General features: G+C 39.6%; 1 protein-coding gene across 3 annotated transcripts in view; it reads right to left on the reverse strand.

Moving 5' to 3' along the window:
• Positions 1-6,352: 6,352 nt before the first annotated feature.
• The window catches only part of tdrd3 (tudor domain containing 3), a 106,867-nt gene continuing 91,503 nt past the window's right edge, over positions 6,353-21,716 (reverse strand). Inside the window, exons 13-14 of one of the 3 annotated variants that reach the window (XM_072263479.1) lie at positions 9,196-9,320; positions 6,353-6,545 (exon numbers count right to left, since the gene is read on the reverse strand). In XM_072263479.1, coding sequence (XP_072119580.1) covers positions 9,201-9,320 — 120 coding nt within the window. In that variant the 3' untranslated portion in view covers positions 6,353-6,545; positions 9,196-9,200. Of the gene's footprint in view, positions 6,546-9,195; positions 9,321-17,680; positions 17,778-18,571; positions 18,736-21,716 lie in introns of those variants that run through there. The other 2 variants (XR_011886598.1, XM_072263480.1) reach the window with 2 other exon arrangements.

Below are 21,716 nucleotides of genomic sequence, written 5' to 3' on the forward strand. Positions count from 1 at the left end.
ACATACACAAAATGCTGAAGGGACTCAGCAAGTCAGGCAGAAACTTTGGAAGGGAATAAATAGCTTATGTTTCAGGCCAAAATCATTCATTAGAACTGGGAGGGAAAAAGACAGGAGCCTGAATGAGAAGGTGGGGGGGGAGGGGGAGGAGTTCAAGCTAGCAGGTGATAGATGGAACAGGTGAGGGGGAAAATGGTTGGGCGAGGGAGAGGGAATGAAGTAAGTTGGGAGCTGAGAGGTGATAGGTGGAAGAGGTAAAGGGCTGAAGGAGGAGGGATTGATAGGAAAGGACAGTAGACTATGGAAGAAAGGGAAGGTGGAGGGACATGAGAGGGAGGTGATAAGCAAGTGAGAAAAGAAAGGGTGAGAGGGGCACATGAAGGGAGAATGGAAAAGAGTGAGGGGAAGGGTGTAGAAATTACCAGGTTATGAAAATCAGTGTTCATTCCAACAGCTTGAAGCTACACAATTTGAGATTGGCCTCATCATGACAGCAGAGGTCATGGAGCAACACGTCAGAATGTGAATGAAGTCAAACTGAAATCTCTGGCCACCATGAAATACCACTTTTGTGGCAGTTGAAGCAAAGGTGCTGAATGAAGGCATCAACCAGTCTACAGCAGATCTCACTGATACAGAGGAGGCTACACAGTGAGCACCAGATACATCACCTTGACAAACTCACAGGTGCAGTGTTAGCTCACCTGGAAGGTCTGCTTGGGGACCTGAATTTTGGTGGAGGAGGAGATGTAGGGGCAGATATAGCAATTGTCCCACTTGCTGCGACAAGTGCTAGGAGGGAGATTAGTGGGGAAGGACACGTGACCAAGGGAGTCATGTAGAGGGGGACGACATGAAAGCGAGAGAGTGGGGGGGGGGGAAGTGAGTGTGAAGTGGAACAGTCTACGTTCCAAGCCACTTCCCAATTCTTTCTACGATACATTGATGACCAAGCTTGTCAATTTCATCAACTTTCCCTCAAAATTTCCACCCTGCCCTCAAATTTGCTTGGCCCATCTCTAACCCCACTCTCAAGCTCTGCCTCCATCTCTGGAGACAGACTATCTTTTATAAATCTACTGGCTCTCACAGCTATCTTAACGATACTCTTTCTCACACTGTTGCTTGTAAAAATGCTGTTCCCTGTTCTCAGTTCCTCTTTCTCCACTGCATCTGTTCTCAGGATGAGACTTTCCACCTGAGAATAACTGAAATGGCCTTTTTCAAAGTACAGGGATTCCCTTCCACCACCATCAAAGCTGCCCATATCCAAGCCTCCTACACTTCCCACCCATCTTTCCCCTTCCTCCCAGCACCACAACAGAGATAAGGTTCCCTTACCCTTACCTACCTCACCACGTTCAGCACAATTTTCTGTAATTCTGCCATCTCCGATGGGATCCTACCACTGAGCACATCTTTATCTCCAATCAGCACCAGCACCCACCCGCTGACTCCAATTTCCATAGGGATTGCTCGCTTGTCCACTTGTCCTTCCTCACTGATCTTACTCCAGGCATTTATCCTTGCACCTCCTCGCTCACTACTACAGTCCTTCCAGGTGAGCTGCCACTTCATCCGTGAGTCTCTCAGGGTCATCGCATTGGGATTTCCTGGTGTCCACCCATTTTAATTCAACTTCCCATTCCGACATCTGTCCATGACCTCCTCTACTGTCAGAGGCCACACTCAGTTTAGAGGAGCAAAACCTCACTTGTCTGGGTAGCCTCCAACCTGATGGCATGAAGATTGGTTCCTCCAACCTGGTAATTTTTCCCCCTTCCTTTTTTCCCATTCCCCATTTTAATACCCTCTCACCCTTCCTTCTCAATTGCCCACCTCCCCAATTCCCTACCCCCCCCCCAACACCATTCCCTTTCCACCATGGTTCACTGTCCTCTCCCATCAGGTTCCTTCTTTAGCTCTTTACCTCTTCTACCTATCACCTCCCAGCTTAACTTCATCCTTCCCCCTCCCTTCACCTATCACCTTCCAGCTTAACTTCATCCCCCATCACCTTCTCCCCCTCCTTTCACCTATCACCTCTCAGCTTAACTTCATTCTCCCCGCTCCCTTCACATATCACCTTCCAGCTTGGACTACTTTCCTTCTCTCCCCTTACCACCTTATTCTGGCTTCTTTCCCTAATCCTTCCAGTCCTAATAGAGGGTCTTGGCCTGAAATGTTAACTGTTTATTCCTTATTCCCTCCCTGTATACTGCCTGACTTGCTGAGATCATCTGGAGAGGGATTGTGCATTTGCATGCGTACATGCATGTCTGCATCTGCTCAGGCATCATTTATAGTCATTTTATGTCTTTGCACTATGCTGCTGCAAAACAACAAATTTCACATCATGGAAGACAGAGATAATATACCCGATTGTGATCCATCTGGAACATACCCTCTTCCCCAACGACATTAATAAAGATCAAGTTGCATTAAACCTCGATTTAGGTTCTCTTTGATCGACAGGTCAGTGGATACCCCAAGGGATAATAGGGTCAACAGAAGTCAGTCGGGATTCAGCATCAGTTTAATATCACTACCGCAGTGTATCAGTGATCCAACAGAATTGACCCCTAGGTGTAATAAGAAGGAATTATTGCCACAGAACTTACTAGGCCTTAGTAAAGAATTCCCACCCCTCCCCAACAGGTTAAGGGAGAGCACTACTGCCAATATATTAAAAGTAAATACATTTTTTAAAAAAACAAATATTTACACAAGGAATAAAGCAAAGTTTAAGTACAAACTTTTAAACCTTTGGGCACAAATTACTGAAATTTACAGCAAAGCAATTGCCCATCACAACAGCAAGTCCATATAGTAGGATGGTAGCACCAAATTTAGAAACCACACTTAAGGATGCTATTAAACATCTTTCAAAGAGATAATCTCAAAGGCAGTATGCCAGCAGCTCTACCTTTCAGGAGTCTGAGGAGATTTGGTATGTCACCAAGGACTTATAAATTTCTACAGATGTACAATGGAGAGTGCTCTGACTACTTACATTACTTCTTGGTATGAAGGCTCCAATGCACAGGATCGCAAGAGGCTGCAGAGAGTTGTAGACTCAGCAGCTCCACCATGGGCATAACCCTCCCACCATTAAGAGACAGTGCCTGGAGACGGCAGCAACCATCATTAAAGACCTTCACCATCTGGAACATGCCCTCTTCATTACTCTCAGAGAGAGGTACAGTTGCCCCAAGACCCACACAATGATCCAGGAAAAGCTTCTTCACCTAGATCATATTTCTGAATGATCCACAAACCTATGAAAACCTCATTATTCCTTCAATTGCATTCTTTATTCAGTAATTTATAGCAATTTTGTCATTGCACAGCTACCGCAAAACAAATTTCACGTCATACAAGTCTGTTGATAAGCAACACACATCAAAGTTGCTGGTGAACGCAGCAGGCCAGGCAGCATCTCTAGGAAGAGGTGCAGTCGCCGTTTCAGGCTGAGACCCTTCGTCAGGACTAACTCAGCTGTTGATAAACTTGTTTCTGATTCATAGAAGATGACAGCCTGTTGAAAGCTTCAGCTAAGCCACATCATGCAATTCTATTATGTACCAGATGGATTTTTTGGCTTCTATCACTTCTGTTTTTTCTCCCCCCAAGAAGTAAATTTATGGTTTGAAGCTAAAAGCTCGATGTGGTTGAAAATGTTGATTTTTGTTTTATACACTATTTGGAAAGAGTTGCAAAGAATTGAAATTATCACTGAAGCTAGATTTTGTTATTGTACATTTAATAATTATGCTACTAATACATTATCCGAAAACAACTTAAATTTATAATTAATTCACATATTAAGTGATAAAACTGAAGTCTGTACTTATCCCCAAAACCAAACTTGGTAACTGCATTCTTTAAAGTGCTCTTCAAAATGTGGGGTTACTTTGAATTAAGATTTTTAATACTAAACCCTCCAATTCCCACATTCATATTTTTCCTTCTTCCCCATCCCCAGCAATTTTCAAGAATCACATTATAACCATATAACAATTACAGCACGGAAACAGGCCATCTCGGCCCTTCTAGTCCTTGCCGAGCTCTTACTCTCACCTAGTCCCACCGACCTGCACTCACCCATAACCCCCCATTCCTTTCCTGTCCATATATCTATCCAATTTAACTTTAAATGACAACATCAAACCTGCCTCAACCACTTCTGCTTTAAGCTCATTCTACACAGCTACCACTCTCTGAGTAAAGAAGTTCCCCCTCATGTTACCTCTAAACTTTTGCCCCCTAACTCTCAACTCGTGTCCTCTTGTTCGAATCTCCCCCATTCTCAATTTAAAAAGCCTATCCATGTCAACTCTAACACCCTCATAATTTTAAATACCTCTATCAAGTACCCCCTCAACCTTCTACGCTCCAAAGAATAAAGACCCAACTTGCTCAACCTTTCTCTGTAACTTAGATGAAACCCAGGTAACATTCTAGTAAATCTTCTCTGTACTCTCTTTATTTTGTTGATATCTTTCCTATAATTCGGTGTACCAGAACTCCAAATTTGGCCTCACCAATGCCTTGTACAATTTCAACATTACATCCCAACTCCTATACTCAATGCTCTGATTTATAAAGGCCAGCATACTAAAAGCTTTCTTCACCAGCCTATCCACATGAGATTCCATCTTCAGAGAACTATGCACCATTATTCCTAGATCCCTCTGTTCTACAGCATTCTTCAATGCCCTACCATTTACCATGTATATCCTATTTTGATTAGTCCTACCAAAATGTAGCACCTCACATTTTTCAGCATTAAACTCCATCTGCTCACTCTTCTAACTGGCCTAAATCTCTCTGCAAACTTTGAAAACCTACTTAATTATCCATAATGCCACCTTTCTTAAGATCATCTGCATAATTACTAATCCAATTTACCACCCCATCATCCAGATCATTAATATATATGACAAACAACATTGTACCCAGTACAGATCCCTGAGGCACACTGCTATACACCGTCCTCCAATCTGACACAGTTAGCCACCACTGCTCTCTGGCGTCTCCCATCTAGCCACTGCTGAATCCATTTTACTACTTTGATATTAATGCCTAATGATTGAACCTTCCTAACTAACCTTCTGTGTGGAACCTTGTCAAATGCCTTACAGAAGTCCATATAGACAACATCCATCGCTTTACCCTCATCAACCTTCTTAGCAACCTCATCAAAAAATTCAATAAGATTTGTCAAACATGACCTTCCACCCACAAATCCATGTTGACTGTTCCTAATCAGACCCTGTCTATCCAGATAATTATATATACCATCTCTAAGAATACTTTCCATCAATTTACCCACCACTGACGTCAAACTCACAGGCCGAAAATTGCCAGGTTTACTCTTAGAACCCTTTTTAAACAATGGAACCACATGAGCAATACGCCAATCCTCTGGCACCATCCCCGTTTCTAATGACATTTTAAGTATTTCTGTTAGAGCCCCTGTTATTTCCACACTAACTTCCCTCAAGGTCCTAGGGAATATCTTGTCTGGACCCGGAGACTTATCCACTTTTATATTCCTTAAAAGCGCCATATTCCTTAAAAGTGTTTCCTTTACCTTACACAATTCAATATCCTTCTCTTTAGTGAATACCGAAGAAAAGGAATTGTTCAAAATCTCTCCCATCTCTTTTGGCTCTGCACATAGCTGCCAACTCTGATTCTCTAAGGGACCAATTTTATCCCTCACTATCCTTTTGCTATTTATATAACTGTAGAAACCCTTGGGATTTATTTTCACCTTACTTGCCAAAGAAGCCTCATATCTTCTTTTAGCTTTTCTAATTTCTTTCTTAAGATTCTTTTTACATTCTTTATATTCCTCGAGCACCTCATTAACTCCAAGCTGCCTATATTTATTGAAGATCCCTCTCTTTTTCCGAACCAAGTTTCCAATATCCCTTGAAAACCATGGCTCTCTCAAACTTCTAACCTTTCCTTTCAACCTAACAGGAACATAAAGATCCTGTACCCTCAAAATTTCATCTTTAAATGACCTCCATTTCTCTATTACATCCTTCCCATAAAACAAATTGTCCCAATCCACACCTTCTAAATTCTTTTGCATCTCCTTAAAGTTAGCCTTTCTCCAATCAAAAATCTCAACCCTAGGTCCAGTCCTATCCTTCTCCATAATTATATTGAAACTAATGGTATTGTGATCACTGGACCTGAAGTGCTCCCCATCACATTAAATTTTATTTATTAAATTTTACTGATGAACACAAAAAGGAAGCCAAAAATAAATTCAGATTGAAATGAAGCATTTTACTCTTGTGGAATATTGCATTGGAATAATACACCAAAGGCAAAATATTATCACAGTACACTAAGTTTTATTAATAGGATTAAAAATTACATGTACAAAAGTTCTTTATGCTGTACATTTTGGAACTAACATCCTATATTGAGTGTCCAGTATTTTCCTTTGCACAATACATCTTCATTGTTTGTAAATCATTCAGCGGGAAACGAATGGAAGCACTTCTGTATTTCCAGTTGTGTACCTAAAACAAGGACGAGATAAAAAGCTTAGACATTTCACAACCATGTGACATTTTCCACCATCTTTAATAACGAGCTGTCTGCTGGATCATGAGATATTCAAGTTAACACAGTAGTTTTAACATTCTCTAACCTCCAAGTAAATCACAAATATGAAATACAAATACAGAGATTCTGGAAGAACAGGCAGCAAAGTGGAACTACAGTCAGAGTGTGCCACACAGCTCCAGTGGTATGGGTTCTGTCTGCAGTGAGTTTGCACATTCTCCCTGTAACCACAGGGTTTTCTTTCATATCATAAGCATTGGTGGGTTACATGGCTGTTGTAAATTGCCTTCTTATAGGAGGTTGGCATGAAAATTGGAGCATTGAGGCAGAGGAAATGCACTTCAAGATGATAGGTTATAGGGAACTAGTATTCAAGTCCATATCACAGAGGAGCAGAATGAGGCTAATCAGCCCATTGAAACTGCCACCATTCCAGCAAAGCTGATTTATTATCCCTCTCAACCCTATTCTCCTACCATCACCCTGTAACCACTGGCAACGTTATTAATAAAAAAAAACATCAATATCCACTTAAAATTTACTTAATGACTTGGCCTCACACCCATCTGTGGTAATGAATTCCACAGATTTACCACCCTCTGACTAAAGATATTCTTCCGCATCTCTGTTCCAAAGGGACATCCCTATTCCAGGGGCTCCCAGCCTTTTTTATGCCATGGACTCTTGCCATCAAAAGGTCTGTGGGCCCCAGGTTGGGAGCTCCTACTGGTCCTAGACTCTATTACTATAGAAAACATCCCCTCCACTTCCACTCTATCTAGGCCTTTAAGTATTTAATAGGTTTAAATGAGATTTCCCCCTCCCCCCTCACCACCGTTCTTCTAAACTCTAGCAAGTGCAAGCCCAGAGCCAGATACTCCTTGCACATTAATCCTTTCATTCCCGGCATCATACTTGTGAACCTCCTCTGGACCCTCTCTAATACCAACACATCCTCCCTAAGGTAAACGGCCCAGAACTGCTCACAATACGCCAAATGCAGACTGACCAATGCCTTATAAAGCCACTGTATTACACCTTGTTTTTAATATTCTAGTCTTTAAACGAATGTTAACATTGTATTTGCCTTCCTTGCCACCAGATCAACCAAGTTTTAGGGAATTCTGATTTCTTAATTTGCTCTGCTTAGTCTGGAATAAAGTCTGGAACTTTATTGCACAAGACCATTAAGACAGAGGAGCATCACTTGGCCCATTAAGTCTGCTCCACCATTCAATCATGGCTGATCCTTTTATGCCCTTCTCAGCCCCACCTCCTGGTCTTCTCCCCTTAACCTCTGATGCCATGTCCTAAGAAGAATCCATTAAGATTTTCCTTAAGTACACCCAACGACCTGACCTCCACAGCTGTCCGTGGTAACAAATTCACCACCTATTCCTTCTACCATACACTACACTGCAGAGAAATGTATTTAAAGTTAATGCTGGCAAGCAGCACTAATGGAAAAGGTTAGGCACAATGTTATTAACTGCCAGTCAGCCTGTGCTATTTGTTTTTCATAAGTTTATTCAGCTTCCACAATGTCAAAGAAATCCAAGGAAAATAAATCAGTGCATTCCTTCAGTTATTTGCAAGAATTAGTTTATTTGTTCAGATCTATGCTGTGCTTTAAAGTACTGTGACATTGAACCCATCCTACACCTTAAATGAAAAGCGATACAAAAGTTTCATCGGTTTGCAGGAGAAGCCATACTCATTATGCAGACTTCAGCCTGGGCTTGATGGTGGAAGGATGTCTGGTACAAGTATATAATTATACCCTGAGACTTTTTCTTCATCTTTTATTTTATAATTTGGTGTTTTAACTTAAAATCTGATTTGATTCTATATCGCTTACAGAGTTAATAGTTCCATAACACTTCAGGACAATGACCTCCTGTTAGGCATATAATGAAAGGTTGTTGATCCATTTTTCACTTCACAGTGTGTTGACTAACTTGTTGAGTATTTCCAGCATAGTTTTTAATTTGAAATTCACAACGCTACAGTGTTTTGTTTTTTGATTGGATACCAAAGGTAGTATCTTGAAAAGGGTCCACATGGAGTTCTTGATTAAGGTTTTGATTTCAATAACTGGTTGACAGCTTATATAAAATTCCCCCAAAAGAAATGTTTTCTGTGCATAAATGTACATTTTTAATATATAGTTATTTTGAAGCATTACAAGCCTGCAGTTTTTTTTTCCTGGCTGCGATATTAGCAAACAATATAATTACAGTATCATCACTTTATACTTATGTTAGTAGCCCAGCACATTTTGTTCAACAAGTTTTAAGTTCTTTATACTGCTGCCAATCTGGTAACTTATATGTGCAGAACTTAGCTGGAAAATAACACCTAATCAAGCAACAGCTCCAAACTAGACATGACAAAACATACTCAGGCTTCCCCTCCTTCACCCCCTCGTTGTTTTTTTTTTATTTATTTGCTCTCTCAGATTTGGGACATGAAACATCACATAAACTTCTGATAGATGCAAAGAATAATCAAGTACCTTGTATTCATGTGACCACATCTCATAGCCTTGTCCTACAGACTCCCCAACTGTATGCCGAGTATGCCAGTGACGCTATTTCCACTTACCTGCATCACTTCCTTGCTCCTGGTGGTTGATAATACTGTTGAGTAGGTCTTGTGGATCGCCTTTGCTGTCCATTTCCACCATGACAAAATTCTAATGTATTCTCAAACGATTCTTCCTCCTCTTCCTGCATGTATATATTTAAAAGTGCAATCAAACTTCAAAGTTCATATTAAAATACTTTCTAAATCACAAAAGATTATTATTGATTTTTCTTAGGTTCCATTTCTTCTCATTTCAAAAAGAAAGAAGGTGGTGTCAATTAAACAGAAGTTTAATTTAAACAATATCTGTAAGCATATTGCACTATTCAATTAGGAAGTGGCCAATTTGTATTTTAGCTCAATCTTCTCATTGCTTTTTTTCCCCACAACCCTCAACAGCCTTGCCTCAGAACAACCCAGCAACAACAATTCCTTCTGGTTTGCAAGAAAAAGTTTGTGGACCCTTTGTAATTACCTTTACAATTATATTTCTTGTCAATACTGAGCGTACCATTTAAACAATCTAGGTTCAAAAAGTATGTGAACCTCTGGGTTCAATAAGAGCTAGGTGGAGTCAGTTGCGGTGAGATGAGATTGGCAGCATGGGTTGTGGAAGACAAAGTCAGGTTACTGACAGAGCCTACTCTTCTCAAGAAAGATCTGTTTATGTGCACTATGCCTCGATCAAAAATTTCAGAGGACCTTAGAAGAAGAATTGTAGAGATGCATCAGGCTGGAAAAGGCTACAAAAGTATTTCAACAGACCTGAGGGTTCATCAGTCCACAGTAGGAGAAATTGTCTACAAATGGAGGAAACTCAGTACTGTTGCTACTCTCCCGAGGAGTGGGCATCCTGCAAAGATCACACCAAGAGCACAACATGTAATGCTGGAGGAGGCAAAAAAGAACCCAAGGACAGCAGCAAAAGACCTGCAGAAATCTCAAGAACTTGTTAAAGTCTCTGTTCATGTGTCCACTACAAGAAAAACTTTAAACAAGAATGGTGTCCATGGAAGGACACCACAGAGCAAACCATTGCTCGCCAAAAAAAAACACATTGCTGCACATCTCAAGTTTGCAAAAGACCACCTGGATGTTCCACAACACTTCAGGGACAATGTTCTGTGGACAGATGACACAAAAGTTTAAAACTTTTTGGCAGAAATGTACACTGGTAAAAGGACACTGCACACCAACATCAAAGCCTCATCCCAACCTGTGAAACATGGTGGAAGGTGCATCATGGGTGGGGCTGCTTTGCTGCCTTAGGGGCTGAACACTTGCAATCGTTGGGGGAACAATGAATTCAAAATAGTAACAAGACATTTTTCAAGAGAATGTCAGCGTAGCAGTCCGTCACAAGAACCTTAATAGGAATTGGATGATGTAACAACACGATGATCTGAAACAAGAGTAAATCAGCAACAGAATGGTTTAAAACGAAGAAAATTTGTGTTTTGGAATGGCCTAGTCAGAGTCCAGACCTCAACCCAATTGAGGTGCTGTGGCATGATCTGAAGGCGGCTGTTCTTGAAAGGCATCCCAGAAATATTGATGAATTGGAACAGTTTTTGTATGGAAGAATGATCTAAAATTCCTCCTCACTGTTGTGCAAGTCTGATCAGAGGCTACAGAAATGTTTGGTGGAAGTTATTGGTGCTGAAGGAGGTTCTACCAGTTATTAAATACAAGGGATCACATTTTCTCCTGCCTGGACTGTGAATGATTAAACAATGTGTTCAATAAAGACATGAGAAGTACAACTGAAGTACAATTGTTTGTGTGTTATTGGTTTATGCAGATTGTGTTTGCCTATTATTATGACTTAGATGGAGATCAGACCATATTTTATGAAATTAATGCAAAAACATGATTGCAAAGAGGTCACAAACTTTTTCTTGCAACTGTAAATAGCTTGACTTTGTTCAAAGTGTTTCTTTTTACAACCTGAGCAAAAGCCTAGCTATACTTTCCATGTCATTGCCCAATTTATGAGAATTTTTTCACCAATACATATTTAACCTTTTACACATCAACTGGTTCTATTAACCAACCTTCTGCACTCAAAGAATTTGAAGCCTTGTTTATGCAACATGTCTTTGTATTTGAGCTTCTTCAGTCCAAGTAAGATCTCAGACTGGGAATTTGGACTGCTGTCTGCCCACGGATAAAAAGATTCTACCGCAATTTCTGGAACCCAGATACCAGAAGTAGTTAATTCCAGTTTCCTCTGAACTGTGTTCAGGCTCCCCTTATGACGGCTCACAAGTCTTTTTCAATAAGTTACACTTCAACTCCAATTTCAGCAATTTCTACACAAACATCTGAATCTCTCTGATCCTTCATAGTTACTTGATATTTAGAAAATACTTTTTTTTTGCATATATCACACCTGGTAGATTACAGTTTTACTTATTGAATTCCTGAATATTCCTTTATAACATTCAGCTCCCATCAACACTATTTTCTGCAGCATACAACACTGGAACCCTGGACAAGTGGCTCTTTACCTATTTAACCAAATCACTGAAAACCATAAACTGCAGTTGTAGTTACATCCATGGAGGGCACCATTATTAGCAAAGGAGAAATAAATACTCATTCACCTGCTGATTAAATACTTAAGGAACACTCACAACACGCTGGAGGAACTCAGCAAGTCGGGCAGCATCCCTGGAAAAGATTGGTTGACATTTCAGGCCGAAAGCCTTCGCTGACAAAGGGTTCCGGCCCGAAACGTCGACTGATCTTTTCAACGGATGCTGCCCGACCTGCTGAGTTCCTCCAGCGTGTTGTGAGTGTTGCTTTGACCCCAGCATCTGCAGATTATTTTGTGTTTACGATTAAATACTTAAAACATGAAAGGGAATCTTGGAACCAATTCACCAACTGTACTAATGAAGTACTGAACGAACATCCAATTACTCTTTGTTGGTCTTTAACTCTTGACTGGCTGGTATTCTTCAGCTTCTACACATTTTAAGCTTGGACACGAGTGCACAATGTAGGAAGTAAAACTGTTTCCAACTGATTGCTCTCCCCTAGAAGAAATGCCAAGTTTTCCTTTTGTTAAAAATATGATCTATAATGGATGTGTGACCTTCCAAGCACCTTATCAATCACTGTGTGTGTGTGTGTGTGTGTGTGTGCGTGCGCGCGCGTGCGTGCGCATGCACACGCTTCTCATCTCCTTCTACCTTAGGCCACAAACTTATCAAATAATATATATATATATATATATATATATATATATACACACACACACACACACGCACGCACGCGGTGATTGATAAGTTCATGGCCTAAGGTAGAAGGTGATGAGGAGAAACTTCAAACTTTCTGCATTTTCACTCAAACAGTTGAACTGCACATGCATGTAACGAGAGCTGTATAACTCATCTCCTTCTACCTTAGGCCACGAACTTATTAATCACCCCCACTGTGGACCACTTCTACAAAGATGCTCCATGACCAGTGGACTAAGTGTGTACATGTGGGGGGGGGGGGGGGGGGGACTATGTTGAAAAATAAATGTGCTGGGTTTTCTAAAATTGACTCCTTCCATCTTAGGCCACAGAGTGAGTGAGTGAGTGAGAGAGACAGAGAGAGAGAGAGAGAAAGAGAGAGAGAGAGAGAGAGAGAGAGAGAGAGAGAGAGAGAGACAGAGAGAGAGAGAGAGACAGAGAGAGAGAGAGACAGAGGGAGAGACAGAGGGAGAGACAGAGAGAGAGAGAGAGAGAGAGAGAGAGAGAGAGAGAGACAGAGAGACAGAGAGACAGAGAGACAGAGAGACAGAGAGACAGAGAGACAGAGAGACAGAGACAGAGACAGAGAGAGAGAGAGAGAGAGAGAGTGAGAGAGTGAGAGAGTGAGAGAGTGAGAGAGTGAGAGAGTGAGAGAGTGAGAGAGTGAGAGAGTGAGAGAGTGAGAGAGAGAGAGAGAGAGAGAGAGAGAGAGAGTGAGAGAGTGAGAGAGTGAGAGAGTGAGAGAGTGAGAGAGTGAGAGAGTGAGAGAGTGAGAGAGTGAGAGAGTGAGAGAGTGAGAGAGTGAGAGAGTGAGAGAGTGAGAGAGTAACAAAATCACACTATGATTTTTTTTTTAAAAATAAGAACATTTAGACATTTTGTTGTATCTTCAAACTATTCTATTTCTTGTACCTTATTTTATTAATTGGGTCTTCCTGCAGCTGAAAATTCTGCAGGATCCATGCTGTGCGATAATCATGTTACAACACCTCTATCTCAGTCTAATGAGACAAACATTTTTTAAAATTTGAAGAGAGAAAAAGAATTATACAGTAATTTAGAGCTCCAGTTGCTTTCCCCACCTTCAGTAAAAGGACTGAAAAAAAATATCAGAAAATTTACTTGAGACATATCTAGACATGTCACATTTCTGTCAGTGATGCACAATGGAGAAGACATTAGATCTATGCTAATCAACTGCTGGGGAAATATTAACTACCATGGGTAAAAATTGCCCCAGAAAGCATACATGGATCATATTGGATGATTGTTCTCTTTTGCCATCATGAGAAATTTACAATATGATAATAATAGATGGAATGAACTTTGAAATATGCCTCACTGGCTGCAGTTCCATCAGTGCAAGAGTGTTGTAGACACTATATTGTACATGACTGGTAAGGCACCACAGTGGATTTCTATAAATACATAGACTTCCACTCATAACCATAACGTTACAAGCAAGTGCAGCTCATACATACGTTCCTAACACTCAGGAACTGCTGAGCTCTTCGTATCTCTTCTGCATTGTATCTGTTTTCCAAGTAGCAAGGTTGGAGCTGGGGAACTAAGGATTCCCTTTAGTGTCACTAAAATCACTGTTACAAACAACTGCTCCAAACCAGAAGTCTACCATATTGTCATAAGGTGAGTTACAACACAGATGAATGTAGTCAATGTTCAGGTACAAAATCAGGTCTGAAAGTTTGCCTCAATACAACTTCTTGAAAGCATTCAAAGTTGTTCCACCCTGCATCGTGCATCATCAGCAAGAGGTCTCAGTGCCTGCAAAAAGGCCTTATGAGAAAAGGCAAGGAGAAAAGTGGAAAATTTGACACAATACATGGATATGCAAGGCTCAGAATACTGAAGATGCTTCTTGTACTTCGTCGTTTTGCTTGGACATTAGTCATTTCTACCACTGATAGGTGGGCCAATGACCTTGTTTTAAGACACTAAATTTTCACTTTGTTGCCCATCATCCTCAAAATTGCCCTTTGAATCTCTTGTCCTTAGGCATTAAGAACAATCAGAAATTGTTCCAAAAGGTGGGCATAAAAGAGTGGACAAGAAATGCAATTTTAACCAGCTGATGCGAACACCAAGAAATAAAGCTATTCATGTCACACCAAACCTAAAATTTCCTACTCCAGTGATTTGACCAGTTTACCAAGATGCAGTTGACTTCAAGGTTGAAGACTGAGGCATTTGAAATGCCAGAAAATGTGATAAATACATTGATCCCTGGGTGATCACAGCACCCAAGGTGCAGCTGGAGCATCTGTGGAGATGGACACACTTCAGTAGATTGCAGTGTGGATACCATAACACTGGTTGTGGAAGTGCACTCCTCCAATTATTCTGCCAAAGTGGATAAAGCCAGGATAACATACAAGTCATCCATTTTGCTGTACATCCAGTATTCTTTCTACATATACACTTCAAGAGTTCCACATCTCCATTCAATTGAACAGGGCTTCAAGGGCAGCACCCCAGGGTCTTCATTCTTCTCTTCAGTCATGAGCTATGTCCATTCCCACGCTGAGGGGCTCTAGGTACTGGCCCAGTTACCTTAACAGATTCATTCAAATATGTAAATAGAATCCGATAGTGCTTCCTCATGAACAATGAAGTCCCAAGACAAATTATTTTCATTACTTCTGGATAAGGATCTCATATTCAAGCAGAGTTCATGAGTAAAAAATGATTTGTTGAGATAAAAACAAACAGATGAAACAAATATTAGCTGGAATTTGGGTGAAGGTGTACTCATCAAGAAATGGGTGGGGAGGGGTTATAAGAATAAGATATGTAATCTTCCTATTTGCTCTGCCAACCACACCATCACAAAAACTCAACCCATGTTCTTCCACTGAGGTGAATTCCATGAACTCTTCTGGCAATTACGCGCTCCCTTCTCAAGCAAAGCAGGTGGATATCACGATAAGCAAATATAAAGAACACTGCATATGGTGAGAGACAACCAAATGTAAAATGAGTATCAGATATTACATGAACATTTGCTTGTGAATTGGAAAGGGTTGCTGGAGAGGGGGTTAGGCAGCAGAAGAAATGGGATTTGGTTGGTGCTGTTGGCAGCGGTGAAAGGAGGAAACAGCATGTGAGCAAATCTGAGGTGGTGAAAGGTATCATCATTTGAGATGAAAAGTAATGTAGATATTGCTGGAAAAATGAGAGGGAGTCATAGGAGATGCTCAAACAAGGATGCATCCTGATGCAGTTAAGATATTTAAACATTTCTTTTATTTAATTCAGGCTTTCAGTACTACAATGCTGCTGCTGACCTTCAGTCATGGTGATCTAGTTCCATGACTGTGACAAGAATTGTCATCCTACGTTTGCAGAACATTGTATCTCGTTACTTTGGCTGTATCAACCATGATTTTCAGGAAGCGCTACTGAAGGTCAACTTTCCACCTTTAGAACATATTTTCTTCCCCAATGTCACTCTGTCTATGGTTTACAATTCTTTCTCCAAAACGCCAAGCAATCATTTCACGGAAGTGCATATAATGTCCCTATATCAAGTCAATAACTCCCTTTCCCCCCCTCATCTCCAAAATTAAAACTATTCAGCCTTCTCAACCAAACAACATAACAAAATGCAGGATGCTCTGAAAGAATTCTCTGTAGAAAAGCACTGCATTCCATTCCAAGTTCCTCTTCATGCTCAACAACCTGGTTTGCATTTTTCAGCAGATTCTACATTTACTTCAGAAGGAAATGACAGCAACACAAACTGAGCATGAGTTTTGCCTTTTTTGGTAAACACCAAGTATAGGGGGAAAAAAATCACCAATACCATAATTCAAATTTACTATCAGACATCTGACAAGCCCTCACAAGTACAAACTTCAGATGTGCATAATACTATGTATTTTCTAAAGAACAAAGATGAAATAAAAAATACAACAGGAATGATTGATGCTTACTTCTATTTTGTAATCAGTATACTAATAATTGAAAAAGTTCAAATTTGGTTAAGCTGCCAACTAAAAGTTTGGACACAATTATCATATTCTTCAATTAAAGGAGTACTTAAATCACTCAAAAATTATACAGAATCCCAGCCACCACTTTAGTTTCCCCAGTGCTGTCATCTTCTAGAACCTAATATGACTGAATGCTGCAGTTTAATGTTATAATCTGAGTTACCAGCAGCTTGGCAATTAAGATATTCAATAATTGACATAATATTAATGATACTCCTTAAAAAGTGAAAAACAGAGTGCTGTGTACTATTCTGAAGAACCTCATTAAAATTGAAAAGACCTGATAAATCAGTAACAAAAGATTAGATATTATCAGCCTTAGCAACTTGACAATTGTAGGAACAAGGAAATTAATAGTTTCAGTTTTAAAAACTGGCAAAAATGATTTTGGGGTATGAGAATGTAAAATGAGACAGGAACAAATATGAAAGTACACAGAAACATTCATACTGATTGGACATTCTTTGATATTCAACTAAAAATAAGTCAGAGGTAATTATTTTACCTACATCTTTGACATGTAAAAAGGAATGAAGTTTCATTAATTCTTACAGAACTATCACAGAGTTCAAGCATAGTAAGCAAAAATTTAAAATCACATTCACAGTTAATAGAGGGAAACAGAATGCTACTCTGACTGAAAAGTGTTAATGTTAACAGATTGTTTTGTATAAAAATAAAAATATTTCACATGTACAGTAAATCTTAATTCTGATTAATTCAGTGCCCAACTTTGCAGTTCTAGAATAATCACTGACCCTGAACTACGTATTACATTGCTGCTGAGAACAAGCTTTCTTATTAATCTTAACCTGTTTTAATTTCAACCTCAAAATAAATGCAATAGCTTTCAATTTAAAATTACAATTTTACAATAAAACATTTGACTTATGAATTTTCACTTACATTATCTTTTGTATACCATAAATACTGAGTATAACTAATGGATGCGCACTGACAATAGCTTAAATGAACTGCACAAATTGATTGTGTTAATCACGCTGAACATATAGCCCAAGCACAATTTCAAAAATGGAGCCCATTCAAGGTAAAAGAAAAAGACAGGAACTCTTCAGTCAAATTAATGGAATGTTAAAATAATGGTTATTTTCTTTAAAGATTACAAGGACTTTCCATTTCAGTCAGATGTACCCTAAAATTTCTGGGCTTTTGAGAGTGGCCTTAAATGAACAGCTGCTCTGCAGCCACCAGAACATATCACAACAACAGACAGATTTCACTTACATCAGTTTGATCACTGAGCTTGTCTACCAGGAAGTCTGGAGTTCAACATAGTTTTTGTTCCAGGGTGCAGTTTGGGAGCTGCGATTCACTTCCTAAACTAGAAGCAGACAATGCTTGCTGAGTATTTGGAAAATTAGTATGTGCAATTCTAAAAGGATTACAATGGTTAGACCACATACAAGTAACTTTTAAGTAAACAAAACTTCCACAGACAATGTTTAATTGTTCCAAACAATGTCGTAGAGTACCAATAGCAGCAAACCTTTGCTTAACAAATATTTTCCAATTTAAGCTGGAACAAAGAAAAATCCTGAACTCCATTTCCTTCATAGCAAGGTTGAGGGTTTCTTACTCCCCTCCACCTATAATCCTCAATGAGCCAGCTAATTAATTTTCCAATATGGTCATTAGTTTGTTGGTTTGACTCTTTTGGGCAAAATGTATACTGCAAAAACAAAATATCCAAACTATCATGTAAACAGACATTTGTGTTTCAATCATGGAAATGGAATATGTCAAAACTCCTCGGACAAGAAAGCAAATTTTACAAAGAAAAATCCACCAAGTGTGAGTGCTAAGTAAGCTTTTAGACTGGGCAAGACAGTTGAAAAGGATAGGGAAACACACTAGAATAAATGAGAACAGAAAAAGTAGGGATACAAATGAGGAAAAGGTATCTACAGCAACCTAGTTAACAAATGAATGAACTGACTAAGGGTTTCAGGAAATAACTTCAGGCCTCAATCTATTGAAGTTGATAGAACTTTAAATTTTTTTTTAAAGTTAAATTTACATTAGTTGTCCAAGTGATGTGTATTGACAAGCAAACATAAGCAATAGAAGAGAAATTGCAAGGAAACAGGAAAGGTTGTGACAAAATGTATAAAACTTTTATTGCAGAAATACATTTAATACATTTTTTCACTGTTTAAGATGCAAGTTTTTAAAGAGCATTCAAGTTGTGATCTGAAATTGGGTCATCTCAAAGGCTGCAATCGTCGGTGAACACTCCGATATGGTCGAGGACTAGGGATCCTTCACTCCAATAAGGCATTCTAAAATATGGTGAATAAAATAAAATGTTACCTGTTGTGGCTCATTTTGTTCAACTAGCTTACTGAATGAATCCAAAATGAAACTAGTTGCTCTCTGCTCAGTGTTACTCAGTTCCAAGTTTAAGCGAGAATGACTGGCAGATGTAACCTTGCCAGTTCCCACAATAAAAATAAAAATGTCCTTCAGAATATCCACCTCAATGCTAAAAAAAAACCTTCCAATCAGCAGAACACAAGCACAGAATTAAGTACAATTTTCAGGAAAGGTGAGAAACTCTGCAAGGTCAGATTCAGAAACTAGATACTTAAGTACTACTTTCAGATGAACCAAATTGGAATCTAAAGCTGCTTCATTATAGCTCAAGCAACACACACAAAATGCTGGAGGAACTCAGCAGGCCAGGCAGCAGCTATGAGAAAAAGACAGTCCACGTTTCAAGCCGAGAAAGGGTCTCGGCCCGAAACGTTGACTGTACTTTTTTCCCCCATAGATGCTGCCTAGCCTGCTGAGTTCTTCCAGCATTTTGTCTTGCTTGGATTTCCAGCATCTGCAGATTTTCTCTTGTTCATTATCGCTCAAAAGCTTTTAATGCAACTTGAACATGGCACTAATAGTTACAGAAGTTCTGATATGCAATAGTGAGCATTCATCTACCACCACCTCTCATCTTATCAATTTAGTTAAGAGATTACTTCTAATTCTTTATGAAAAGAACTGTTAACCCATTATATTGTTTTCTTGAATCAGGAACATGATTTTTCACAAGGCAACTTTTAATAATGCATTACCACACCACTGTCACAGAATATATAATGTGCATTGTATTTTCAGCTATACAAAACAAAAACAATGGTATGAGACACAACAATTAATTACATGTTCATGGTCTGAGGCACCACAGTTAATAACATGATCATGCATTTACCTGGTGAAATCACAGATGCAAGGATAAATAAAATGTAAGATGCTCAAGCTACTCAGCTTGTCAAACAACTTGCTGGAGGGAGAAACAAATATTTGGAGTAATGACTTCTCACACCAGACTTGCTGAGTATTATGTTCTTATTTCAGATCTAAAGCATCTGAAGAATTTGTTTTTGGTTCTTTACTCAAATTATTCATGGAAAGTTGATGACACACAAGGAGGCTATTATGGTCTATCACTTCAGCACTTATCAAAAGAACCTTTCTTTCAGTATTGGTCTATGTCCCTACCAAGTCCAAATACTCCTCTGAAAGAAATGCTTTGTGGGTTTCTGCTCTGAGTTTGTAAGCTAAAGTTCCTACTTTGCACAACCCTTGTGCACCACTCCTGCTGCCACATCTGCCCTCCATCCATGTACAAATTACACAAATTCTATGCCATGCTTTTTGATCAATCTGGGTAAACAGGACCTTCCTACTTCATCTGGGTCCCTCTATCTTATGCACTTCACTTGAGCTTCTTCGAACCATTCCCCATTCCAAAGGAACAACTTCAGCTAATCTAAACTTTTGCTCAAAGTGACAATTTTTCCTGCCTGGCAACTATCGTTAGTGCAATTTCATCTTTTGTGTAATGTGTTGGCCCTTATAAGAAGTGAATGCCTAAGGCTTATGAATGCCAGATCATCCTGTACCATTTCAGTATTTTAAACCTGTACACAGTAAATGATTTAAGACATGACAGCATATGAAAATAAATTCTTACCTATGCAAACATTTCCTATCACTTCACTTACTAAAATAATTCCAGTCTCCCAAGTTCTGCAACACATTACTATCCTCTACACCCATGTTTCCATTGTATTTCCAAACTCACCACCCCCCATCACCACAAACACACACCTTCAACCCAGTGGCTACTGCATCCAATGATCAGCAACAAGATGCCACCAGCCATTTACTTTAATCCCCTCAGTATTTAATAGATGACTTTCTCTCCGGCAGACCAGTTAGCTTCTCCATTACCCCTGGGAGACCTGTCTACTCCCATTGAAACATTGGAAGATGCAGTAAATGCTTTTTTAACAGCTCTCTTCCCACTAGATAGAATTTCTCAAGGCTTTCCTTCTAATTCCAAATCAGTACAGGGACCTGCCTGTTCACAATGGATTTGATTGGTGACTACTTTGGATAACGCGGTCACTCAGTCCACACATCTGACTCAAAGCTTCTAATGCAATCCTTCGTCCATTCCAACCCTCCCACCTCCAGTCTCCTAATGTACCAGCGAAAAATAAAATTAAGCTCAAGGATCAGCGCCATACCTTCCAAAGTGACATATTACTTCCTCTGTATTCAGTATCAAGTTGAATCATTTCAAATAATTGCCATTTGCAGCATTTTTAGTTCAGATACACAGAATTCATTTGGTAGTTTTTGATAATGATTCTATTGCACTTACACGAGATTTAAATTTTATGCCACTTCTTTCATCTTGCATAGTTTTCTTTTTATGTCACCAAAGACAAACAAATATCTACAGATGTACAGTGGTGTTTCTAACTGGTTGCATCTCTGCTTGGGATGGATGCATCAGTGACTAGCATCCAGAGGCTACAGAGGGTTGCAGGCTCAGCTAGCTCCATCACAAACACAACCTTTCCCACCATCAAGGACGTCTTCAAAAAGGTGCTGCCTCATATACTATTCAAGACTCTCACCATCTGTGACATGACCTCTTCTCATTAATGCCACTGGAGAGGTAGTATAGGAGTCCGAACACCCACATCATCTTCCTCTCCACCAGCAGATTTCTGAAGGTCCGTGATAACTATCTTAACCCTTAACTGTTCCTCTTCTGAACTACTTTTTTGTAACTTCTGGTGATTTGTGTCTTGCACTGTACTGTTGCCACAGAACAAATTTCACAGCATATGTCAATGGTAATAAATCTGATTCTGAAGAGATCTATGATGTCTTCACTCCATTAAAGAACTTACCCTTTGTTTACTCCTCCCTTTTCCTCTTCCCTGCAGATAAAGCCTTTATTTTGCTT

Source organism: Mobula birostris, chromosome 7 (genome assembly GCF_030028105.1).
Source record: "Mobula birostris isolate sMobBir1 chromosome 7, sMobBir1.hap1, whole genome shotgun sequence".
Classification (NCBI taxonomy): Eukaryota; Metazoa; Chordata; class Chondrichthyes; order Myliobatiformes; family Myliobatidae; genus Mobula; species Mobula birostris.